General features: G+C 42.7%; 1 protein-coding gene across 1 annotated transcript in view; it reads left to right on the forward strand.

Moving 5' to 3' along the window:
- The first annotated feature begins 2,637 nt into the window (after positions 1 to 2,637).
- Positions 2,638 to 12,001, forward strand: part of Mei1 (meiotic double-stranded break formation protein 1) — a 61,018-nt gene continuing 51,654 nt past the window's right edge. The window contains exons 1-4 of the mRNA XM_051189466.1: positions 2,638 to 2,796; positions 3,267 to 3,390; positions 4,159 to 4,209; positions 9,813 to 9,886. Of these exons, the coding sequence (XP_051045423.1) occupies positions 2,638 to 2,796; positions 3,267 to 3,390; positions 4,159 to 4,209; positions 9,813 to 9,886 (408 nt within the window). The remainder of the gene's footprint in view (positions 2,797 to 3,266; positions 3,391 to 4,158; positions 4,210 to 9,812; positions 9,887 to 12,001) is intronic.

The following is a 12,001-nucleotide window of genomic DNA, read 5'->3' on the forward strand; positions in this document are numbered from 1 at the left end:
CTTCTCTTCACAGCAATAGAAACTCTAAGACAGAAGTTGTGGCTCGAGCATAAATGAGACCTCAAAGCCCACTCCAATAGTGACACACTTCCTCCAACAAGGCCACATCCTCCAACAAAATCCCACCTCCTAATGGTGCCACTCCCTGGGAGCTTGTGGGAGCCTTCACAGTCAAATTGCTACACAGCTCATGTCTTTAATCCCAGCACTGGGGATCTAGAGGCAAGCAGATCTCTGATCTACATCTCTTGATCTACATCACAGATGTTAGTAATTACAGTTCTGGGGCATTCAATGCCTCTTCTGCCCTCACATGGTACCATAGTAGAGTAAGGTAGAAAAGACCAAACATTAGATATTAGATATTGACTTGTCCATTTATTTACTGGTTATTTCTTCTTCCCCTCCTCCTTCTCTTCTTCTTTCTCCTCTTCTTTTTAAAGACTTATTTATGTACTGTTCTGCCTACATGTATGCCTACAGGCCAGAAGGGGGCACCAGGTCTCATTGTAGATGGTTGTGAGCCACCATGTGGTTGCTGGAAAGTGAACACAGGAACTCTGGAAGAGCGTTCAGCCAGTACTCTTAACCTCTGAGCCATCTCTCCAGCTTCTAGTTATTTTCTTAAAGCACAGCTTGTACTGCCTAATTGCCAAGTATTACTTTACTTGCTACCTGGAACAGAATGGCTTGTAGGAATAGTTAAAACAATGGATGGTTGTCCTTAACAACCTGCAGACCTGTCAGGTACATTTCTGTAAAATCTTGCTTGCTGGGTACCCCATCTTGTGGTTTTAGAGTATAAAATAAGAATGCACCTGGGCAGTGGTGGTACATGCCTTTAATCCCAGCACTTAGTGGTTGGGGGCAGAGTCAAACAGATATCTGTGAGTGTGAGGCTAGCCTGGTCTACAGAGTGAGTTCCAGGACAGCCAGGACTGTTTCCCTGAGAAACCCTGTCTCAGAAAAAGAAAAGTGTGGAGGCAGGAGGGTTGAATCCTGGAGTTCTGCTGCCCATGTACAGACTTCATGGACAGACCATCCATACCACTTCAATTCTATAGTATTGCCCACTGTAATTATTTGTTGTATTAGCCCACCATGGGACACCCCAAAGCTAACAGCTTAATCGAGTGTGAATCTTCAGAACCTACGGTGCTTCTTGCCTGGTGCAAGTGCTGTACCACTGAGCTATCTTTAGTCTCTACCTACTTAACTCACTATAAAAACCACCATGTCCATTGAAGAACATTCAGAAAATGCAATCTCAGCATTTGGGAGGTGGAAGCACAAGGATTAGGATTCAAGATTCCTCTACCTGCTTATTTCATAAAAACAATAAAATCCCATAATTCCATCACCTAGTTAAAAATTTCAGTGTGTTTTTGTTTCAACACCACTGCCTGCAGGATGTTCCTGCAGCAATCTCTGTTGGGGAATATTATTTTAAGATGTGTGACTTTTGTTTATGCTGCATTTGTTTATCTCTGTGAAGCTGTTACTGTGCCTGTCTAAAACACCTGTTGGTCCTAATAAAGAGCTGAATGGACAATAGCAAGGCAGGAGCAATGCTGGGGCTGACAGGCAGAGAGCATAAATAGAAGGAGAAAGGAGAGGGAGAAGCAAGAGAACAAGTAGAGGAGGAGTTCAGGGCCAGCCAGCCAGCCAGGGAGTAAGAAGGAAAGAAATACAGAAGAAAGATAAAAGCCTAGACGGTGTGTGTGTGTACCAAAAAGCCAAGCTAAGGCCGGGCACTCATAACTATGAAAAAGCCTCCATGAGTGATTTATTAGGATGGTGGGTGGCAGTCCCCCCACCACCAAAGGGAAAGACTTTTCTACAAATCTCTCCATCTTTACCATATTGAGCACACTGTGGTAAACCTATAAAACAGCTTCCAGGGATCTCTACCTTCTGGTGTCCATGCTTCTGAGATGCCCCCTCCTTGAGTGTGTTTTGACACCTACTGACTTCCAACAATTGAAGTACAGCAGAAATGATGGAGCGGTCCTTCTGTCTCAGTCTCAGGGGAATCAGGAATTTAAAGTCATCCTCGGCTGCATTTCATGTTTGAGACCAGCCTGACCTACACGAGAGCCTAACTCACAAAACAAAAAACAAAACAAAACAGGCTGGAGAGATGGCTCAGGGGTTGAGAGCCTTCTTCCTGCATAGGACCTGGTTTTGGTTCCCGACACCCAAATGTCGGCTCACAAGCCTCCCTAACTCCAGCACCAGGGTAACCTTCTTCTGACCTCTGCGGCTCCAGGCACTCACGTGGTGACATGCAAACACGCCGGCAAATACGCATGCATAAAATTAAATCTAAAAAAAAAAAAAATCAAACCCAAGTAAATAAAGCAGAAATTGATTTTCTTCCCTTCCTTTAAAGCTACTTCCGATGTACTGAGCACCAATTCCTGCCCAGATCTACTCACAGTCCCTTTAGGTTTAGTTGCACGCAATCCACAGTCCTTGCCTGATTATCCCTTCCTAGCTGCTCACTAGCTCAGCTGCAGGAGACACGTGCACGTACACGCACACGCACACGCACGCTACTTCCAAGTGCGCTGGCGCAAAAGCTGAGCGGGAAAACTTGCGCTGCAGAGGCTGAACCTGGAGATAGCTGTGTTGTAGATGAGGGCTGCTCACCATCCCGCGTTTGGGAGAGATGAAGAAGCGGTGCTGCTTCTCGAGAGGACCCATCACCGGCATGATCCACGCTGGCTGCTGCCGGTGTCCCCTCACATCTGCCTGGCCTGCGCACTGGAGCTGCTGCCTGAGCCCGGCGTGTCGGTGCGATCTAAGCCCTCCCCCGAGTTTCTGGCTCGGCCATTTTCCTCACTATCCTCAGCAAGCCAGCTTTTCTAAACCAGGCACACCTTTCCTGAAGTGAAGCCCAAACAAGACACGTTTCCCCAAGGCTCTCCCCTCTCCCGGCTGCAGCGGCCATTGCTGCCCCCATCCTTAGCCTCCCCAGCAACCCACTTCCTCACCCCCCTCCTCCCAGGTCGACCTTTCCTCAGCGGGTCATGCCTGTCACCTGCTGTGTCTCTATCGAGCCTGTCCCTTGGTACACTGAGTCTAGAGGACCCCGGGAACCCCTTACACCTCCAGAGCTCAGCACTGCACCCTCCCTATAGGCTGCCCTCATAGTTTAAATGGCTGCTGTAGTATCTGTGGTTATATTTGGAAATTACAGTTGTGTGAATTCAGAATGACCCTGCCTTGGTTGCTATTGAATATTTCTCTTCATTCACTCAAAGCTGGTGCGCAAGAAGCATGTGGTGTTCTGTTTCCAAGATGCTCTCGTGAGACACACCTCCTTGGTCACGCAGCTGGTAGCTCAGGACCACCGAGTCTGTATTCATTTTGTACGAGTGCTTTTTGGTGAGCTTCAAAGGGAAAACTGGCATGAACTTTGCATGTGTCACATATGTTTTTCCCTTGGAGGACTTGGAAAGATGACTTAGACGTTTTGTATTGTGGCAGTTTATTAGCAAGCTGTTTTGTTATAATCATCACAATATGGCCCCCTTTCTAAACTACACGGATCATTTCATGGTAACTGTCCTTATTAGATTCAAGAGGCCAGTGAAACTGGAATGATAAATATGGGAAGTGGACAAACCCTCTTGTACAGTTGAGGTTCTGCTCAGGACCAGGAGCCTGGAATGGAGTCAGCTCACCTTGGTTGTTTTCCTTCTCATGTGCCTTGGTTTCCTTCCATGTAAAGTGAGGTGGTTCTTTCTGTATATGATTACAATGTCCAGTGGAATGAGTCCTTGAAGGGAGGATGGTTAACATCTTTGAGTGCTTTTCTGTGTTGAGTCTTTCAACTGCTGACATAGACCTTTATGCGAGATAGGATGACCTTTGTAGAAAATAATAGCCAAATTTTTTTTTTTTTTTTTTTTTTTTTTTTTTTTTGCCCTGAGATGTCAGAGTCCAAAGTATATAGTCTATTTGCTGCCCACATGGACAATCATCTTTTAAAAGTTAGACTGGATGTTGAAAAGTCTAGGTGTTGCTGAGGACAGAATTTAGTAAGGGCATTACTTAAAACTACTGGTTTTAGAATGATCTTGTCTTTGTAGAACTGATTATCTTGAAATTGCGCTGTTAATCAACCTTTTTCTTTCCTCACTCTGTTCCAAGGACTGTTAAACAATGTGGAAGATGGGAGTGTAGCAGACCTCTGTATTGAAGGTAAGGTGTACCTACTGGAACTGTTATATTTACCATTCTAACTGGGGATTACTAGCCTGAATTGCAACCCTGGTTGTTGAGGTTTTAGTGAAATGGCCCACTTCGAAACATAGAAGGGAAACCAATTAGTTTATAAGTAGTTCTCCCTCAGTTTGCAAGTAGTTTCTACTTGAGCATCAACTCTTTGCTAAGTCCTGCATTAGGTATAAAAGATATGTAGATGGCTAGGATGTAGCCCCTGCCGTCTAAGAGTTTACAATCTGGAGAAGAGATTGACTGGTCAATAAGTGAGGTTGATGAGTGCTGCAAAGGCATGGATGAAGTGCCAGGCATAGTGGTGTATGCCTTTAATACCAATATTCTGCTGGCAGAGAAGGAGGATGTCTATGGGCTTGAGGTCAGTCTTGTCTGCATATTGAGTTCCAGGACAACCAGGACTACATAGAGAGACTCTGCCCCCCCCCCAAAAAAATGGCCAACACTGTTTTTTTGAGCCTGTAATCCCAGCACTTGCTAGGTAGATGATGATGAAGTTTCTGTCCTGTCCTGTTCTGAAGCAGCTTAGTCTCAAATAAACACACAGAGGCTTTGATTAATTATAAACTGTTTGGCCAATAGCTTAGATTTATTATTGACTAGGTCTCTCTTAATTATGAATCCATTTCTATTAAACTATATATTGCCATGAGTCTATAGCTCTGGTATTTTATGCCTTTGGTAGCTACTTGGCATCTCTCTGCATTCCTCTTCCCAGAATTCTCCTAGTCTGGCAGCCCTGCCTATACTTCCTGCCTGGCTACTGGCCAATAAGCATTTATTCATCAACCAATAAGAGAAACATATATTACAGCATACAGAAGGACCTCTCTCATCAGGTAGAGGCAGAAGTATCAGTAATTCAAAGGTCATCTTTGGCTACCTACCAAGTTTGAAGCCATCCTGATCTATATAAGGACCTGTTTCAAACAAACAAAAACAATAGGGCTGGAGAGATGGCTTAATGGTTCAGAGCAAATGTTGCTCTTACAGCGAGCTTGGGCTAAATTTTCAGCACCTACATTGTAGCTCACAATCATTCATAATTCCATTCCAGGGAATCCAGTGCCCTCTTCTAACCTCTGTAGACACTAGCCATGTGTTAGTAGTTATTGCTGTGAAGAGGCACCATGACCACAGCAACTCTTATAAAAGAAAACATTAAATTGGGGAGGCTCACTTACAGTTCAGAGGTTCAGTCCATTATCATCATGGCAGGGAGCATGGCAGCGTGCAGGCAAACATGGTGCTGGAGAAGGATCTGAGAGTTCTACATCTTGCAGGCAACAGGGAATAGTCTGAGACACTGGGCAGTATCCTCAAACCTACCCCACAATGACACTTTTAATAAGGCTATACTTATTCCAACAAAGCCACACTTCCTAGTAATGCCATTCTCTATGAGGTTATGGTACTTCAAACTACCACAGCATGCACGTGGTACAGACTATATACATCATTAAACACTCATAAACATTAAAAACAAAAACACCAAAACCTCAAACCAAATAGTTCTGCAACAGAACTTTTTAAAATCACATCTCATATAAATGTCTTTAAAATTTTTTAAACTTGATTTATAGTTTTAAAACTTTGTGTGTATGTGTGTGTGCCATATATGCTTCCAGGAGCTGTAGTTCCAGATTTCTAAAGGAACAGACTTACTGAATGAATCTGTCTATATCTATTTATCTATCAAGAAAGAGGATTTACTAAATTGGCTTACAGGCTGTGATCCAGCCATCCAACAATGGCTGTCTACCAACAGATGGTCCAAGAATCTGTTGTCCAGTCCATGAGGCTGGATGTCTCATCGAGGCTCCAAAATCCTAAAGAAGTGAGTTTCTAATGGCAATGAAGGAATGGACTTGCCAGTAAGAGCGAGCAAGCAAAGAGAGCAAGCTTCCTCCTTCCATGTCCTTTATGTAGGATGCCAGAAGAAGATGTGGCCCAGATTGAAGATGTTTCTCCTACCTCAAAGATCTGAATTCTGTATTACAAGTGGGTCTTCCCACTTCAAACAGATTAATTAGGGGAAAAAAATCTCCCACAGGTATGCCCAGACACTTGTGTGTTAGTTAATTCCAGATGTAGTCAAGTTGAGAATCAAGAATAGCTACCACAGATGGCAAGAGTACTGGGGTATAAAGATTCTTGCCAAGAGTGAGAATTGTACCAGTCAGTCGAGAAGCCATTTCAGTTGTTTGAACAGAGAAACAACCCCCCAAAAAAACTTTAAAGAATTTTTAAGTAGGTAACTGAAGACACAAAAAGTTCTCTTAGAGATAGTTACTATAGAAAGTAGCTTCCAATCCTGGGGCTCCATCTATGAAGGGAAGAGGTTAGTTAGACTTGTTAAAACTTAGAAGTTTGGAGGGTGAGTCCTGTGTATGAAACAGTAACCTATTGAGATACTGCCAAGCCTTGGAATTTGTCTGGGACCCAGGTCTGAGGAAGGAAGGAGTTGAGTGGAAGAGCCTATCACTTGGTGAATTCTAGGGAAGAGGGGTGCATAGAAGCTAGTTCTGGAAAAACTGCAAGCTAAGTTCAGCTCCTGTCGTGGGAAGGCATTGTCCTGGGTAAAATAAGGAAGTCTTAGAGAAATACTCTTCAGTATAGGAAACAGTGAACAAATAGACATAGAGGAAGCAGAGGGGAAATGCCAACTCCTTCTACTGCCTATTATTGGCAGATCTTAATTCAGCCTCAATATTCTCAAATAACACCCAAAAGGGTAGGTTTGGAGATAAAAGACCATATATCGTGGGCTGGATTATGTCACTTCTCCAACACCCAAATTCATATTTGGAGATTCTGCCTTCAAAGAGAAGAGTTAAATTGAGGATGGCGGGTGGGGTCCTGATCTAGTCTGATTGGTGTCTTTATAAGGAGGACGGGGAACACACAGAGAGGCACTTAGTATGCACTTGTACAAAGAAGAGGCTTTGGGAGGACACAGGCATGTATCTGCAAGCCAAGGAAGTCAAGTAGTGGGTTTCCAGCCTCCAAAAACCATAAGAAAATAAACTTTGGTTGTTTGACTTACCTCATCTGTAGTATTCCTATTATGGAATTCCTAGGTAGCTAATACAGGATGTAAACATTCTGCAAGTGTGCTGTGAAGCGCAACAGTGAGAGAGGTGTTTCCTGCTTCACCCTTTGGTTCCTGACCAATGTGTTCTGTGGTGATGATGGTGCTTTATGCGCCATGTAAGAAAGGAGCCCACCCTTTTAGAGTGGTGGCTTCTAAATGGTGCCATAGCTAAGGCTTTATAGGCCGTTCCACATTTTTAGTTGGTTCCAGGTGGTGGAATACAGGACAGGATTAGTGATTTCATGGGCTTGAGCGCCTTTCTGTATTTCCTCTGTTGTGAAATGAGCCTCTTGATCAAGGTGGTGTCATGTGGGATGCTACAGTAGTGAACAAGTATTCTGTGAATTATAGATGTGCTGCTGGTAGAAAATGCATGGACAAGGAAGGTAAACCCATATTCAGAATATGTGTATTCCAGTGGGGACAACTCTATGCCCTTCCATTATATACTCCACCCAAAACCATGCAACTGGTCCCTTCAGGGGATAGTGCCATGCTGCGAATTTAGTGTTATTCTCTGATTTGGGGGGATTAGGCATTTATTCAGTTGTAACAGAAATTAGTCCAACCTTCAGGAGGAAAAGTCCACATTGAGACCATCTGTACACAGCCTCAAAGTTTGCCACCACAGCCACATTACAAATGTGTCTATTAAAGGAACCCTGGGTGATTCAGCAAGGAGGAGGATGGACACCTACATGTGCCATTTTGTCACCTTGGGAATCAGAACCTCCTTTGTAACTGATGCTCCTTAGGAAGTGCTGACATGGGACCCAAATCTTGTCAGCTGATCTACTGAACATTCCATAAATCAATGTGATCTGTTTCTGTTTCTGAACACATCTCCAGACAAATATGTGAACAAATGTGTATTACTTGAAGTTCTGGCTCCTCCCTCCTTCCCTCCCTTCCTCCCTCCCTCCCTTCCTCTTCTTTCTTGTGTAGTCCTTATTGACCTTAAACTCTTGTAGCTGAGGATAACTTTGAACTTGGGATCCTAACTAGTGCTGGGATTACACACCTAGTTTTATGTGATCCTGTTAGGCAAGTATTTTACCAACTGAACCTTACTGGGGGAATTTTCATTCATGACCACCATTACAGTGACTCACTTTCAGCTGGTGCCAGTGTATCTTGCAGAACCCTTATCAGACCCCTAAGAACTTCTCTGAGGCACTAGAGGGAAATTAAAAAGTCCTAGGAGGACCCGATGCTTTTTCCTGGTCCTTGTTTGCTTCCTGGCTTTCTGGATGCTGATTTATACTGCTTCTTCATTCCAACAGTGGTAGAACATTCCAGCAATGACTGCAAATCTACATTACAGTTTTTCTAACCTGTTTATACTTCTCAAAAGTGCTAGCAGAAACATCTGAGTTATTGTATAGCTTCGGGCTTTAGAGACATGTTAATAATGGGCACAGGAACTCAACTTATAATTATCTTTTCTTAGATATAAAGGAGAAAAGCAGTTAATACAAGGTAGTTTTCAGCCCTACCTCCACAACAGCTTTACTAAGAGACTTCAGCAATGTACTCACATTTTATATTAAGAAAAATGTTTTTGGGGGGCCAGTGAGATGGCCCAGAGAGTAAGGATAGGTGCTGTCAAAGCTTGAGTTCAGTTCCTGGGACTCACATAATAGAGGAAGAGAACTGACTCCAAAAGGTTGATCTACACACACACTCACTCACTCACACACAGAGACATACACACACACTCACACACAAACACACACACACAGACACATACACTCACACACAAACACACATACAAACACACTCACACACATACAAACACACACATTAAAATGTTTTAAAATGCAAAATATATAAATAGTAAGTATATATATGAATACATAAGGAAATTTAAATAAAAAACTTTTGATATTCATATATATGTACTTACATTTGTTCACATTAAGAATTGTTCACATAAAGTACTTGCGCTGGTTTGGTGGTACATTCCCATAATCCCAGAATTTGGGGAGGTAGAGGCAGAGGAGGATGAAGGGTTCAAGATCAAACTTGGCTACTTTGTGAGTTCAAGGCCAGCCTGGACTACATCAAACCTTGTCTCAAATTAAACAATAAATAAATGAAAAATAAAGATACTTAGGCTTTTTTGTAGACTCTTATTTAATGGTCTGGAATGGAGCTTGGATGCTAGTGCTTTTCTTCTTTTTGTTTTGGTGGTTGAACCTAGGACATCACACATGACAAGCAGGCATCCCATCACAGCCGTGGCTTCAGTTCCATATTAGTATGTTTTAAAAGCCTGGGTGATCCGATCCTAGTGTGCAGCCTGAGTCAGGAACTGCTAGTACACTGTCCTTTAATGATGGAGATAGAAAAACTGACACCATTTGCAACAAGCAAGTTACTGTCGTGCCCTTAATTTGAGTAGATGGGCTGTGATATGGGGTTATGGGTGTGTGGTTGTTTTCTGATTTGCAATGCTGTTGTGTTTCTTCAGTCCTTATCCAGCTCACCACCCAGCTGAAGCTGGGGCAGATTGTCCACTGCCTAGTGAACGAGTGCTACAGAGAGGTGAGTATAGAGCTTTGGGGTTTTGAGACCCTTCTCAGATTCTCTGGGACCTAAGCCAGTTCTTTGAGTAGGTGGGGAAATTGAACTCTAGAGATTTGCCTAAGGTCCCACAGCTGGTGGCAGAACCATGGAATGGCCCTGAGGCTTCTCATCCCACTCTAGCACACTTGAGCAACTTACACTTTCAGCATCCCAAATTCTGCTTCGGTGTGGCACAGCCTCATCTTGCCCATAGAGTCATCCCATAGCCCATTCTTGGTATCTTTCTTAATATAGCCCACAATTATTTGATAAATTTATCAACGGAATAGATTCTGTGTCTGAATTCGGTATTTTCATTGGTTTTGAGTTATATGCATGACCTGGCATCAGTATCTGAAGCAAATCTTGTACAAGTATTTATAACATGCTTTCTTTACTATTAACGATGAAACAGCCAGTTACACTATATCTTTTGTATTATGCTTAAGACCGAGGGAAAATACCAGAATTAGCTTTTTTTTTTTTTTTTTTTTTTTTTTTTTTTTTTTTAAGATGACTTCTCACCTTGTAGACTTGGCTGGCCTGAAACTTGATGTGTACATTATGCTTCACCTTGAGTTCATGCAGACCTGCCTACCTCTGCCTTCTGAATGTGGGATTTAAGTGCATACAGCTGTATCCAGCCTAGAATCACTATTTATTTATTTATTTTTGGTTTTAGAGACAGGGTTTCTCTGTGTAGCTTTGTATTCACAGAGATTCGCCTGCCTCTACTTCCTGAGTGCTGGGACTAAAGGCATGCACCACCACTGTCCAGCTTCTAGAATCACTTTTTATTTATTTTTCAGAAGGAAGACAAATATTCTCCTTAATCTCATCAGGGGCAATATTTAATTTTATGTTGTATTTAAATTTGATAATTAATTTGTATGTGATTAATAGATTAAATTTATAGTTATATGTAAATAATCACCATGATGATGATGCCATTAACACTTATTGAGCACTTGCTCTGTATTAAGCACTGTGAGGTAATTTTTTTTTTAAAGTTTTTCTAGACAGGGTTTCTCTGTAGCTTTGGAGCCTGTCCTGGAACGGAACTTGCTCTGTAGACCAAGCTGGCTTCAGACTCACAAAGATCTGCCTGCCTCTGCCTCCTGAGTGCTGGGATTAGGTGTGTGCCACTAACGCCCAGCTGTGAGATGATTGTATGCAAGGCCTTTTTCTTTGAGATAGTCTCCCCATATGTAGTCCAGGCATTGAATTTTTAATCCTCTTGCCTCAGCCTTTCAAGTGTTGGCTTTATACACCACAATACTCAACTTATATAAAATGTCTTTTTAAATTAAAATTAAAATTTTATTTTATGTGTATGGGTGTTTTGTCTGGATGCATGCCCTTGGAGACCAGAGATGGTGTTGGATCCTCTGGCTGGAGTTACAGATGGTTGTGAGCTGCCATGTGAGTATTAGCAGTCAAACATGGGTCCTTTGGAAGAGCAGCTCCTACTCTTTAACTACTGAGCCATCTCTCTAGACTCCCTCCCCCTTTTTGAGGCAGGGTCTGATTAGTAGACCAGGATGTCCTTGAATTCAGAGATCTCACACCTCTGCCTCCTGAGTGCTGGGATTAAAGGCATGAGTTGCCATGCCTGGCCCATCTGCAATAGCTCATCCAGTCTCATCCACAAACACAGGAGAGTGCTGCTGCTACTGCCTTCCACCAGAACAGTCTATGCAGTAGGAAAGGTTACTTACTCTCCCTGTAAAGCATAAAACATAGTGCTTGCTACACACAGTGGTCAATAAAAACTGAGCATGATGGTGCAGCCTGGAATTCCCAGCCACAGCTATAGAGAGAGTTCGGGCTAGCATGGGCAACATGAGATCTCAAACAACAAAAAAGTAAAGGTTCACATCTATCATAAGGTCAGTAAAAATAAAAATGATTACCCATGTCATGTGGCATTCATTCATTATGCTGGGGATATAGTTCACTGGGATAGTGAGGCCCTGTGTCTAATCCCCAGTACTATGTCCACAAAAAAAGTTAATTGCATGTTCAGTAATGGTAACTAAAATATGTATGTATAAACATTTAGAGTTGGTGTTTTATCTTTATGAGGCTTCCAAC

This window comes from Phodopus roborovskii, unplaced genomic scaffold (genome assembly GCF_943737965.1).
Source record: "Phodopus roborovskii unplaced genomic scaffold, PHOROB, whole genome shotgun sequence".
Lineage (NCBI taxonomy): Eukaryota > Metazoa > Chordata > Mammalia > Rodentia > Cricetidae > Phodopus > Phodopus roborovskii.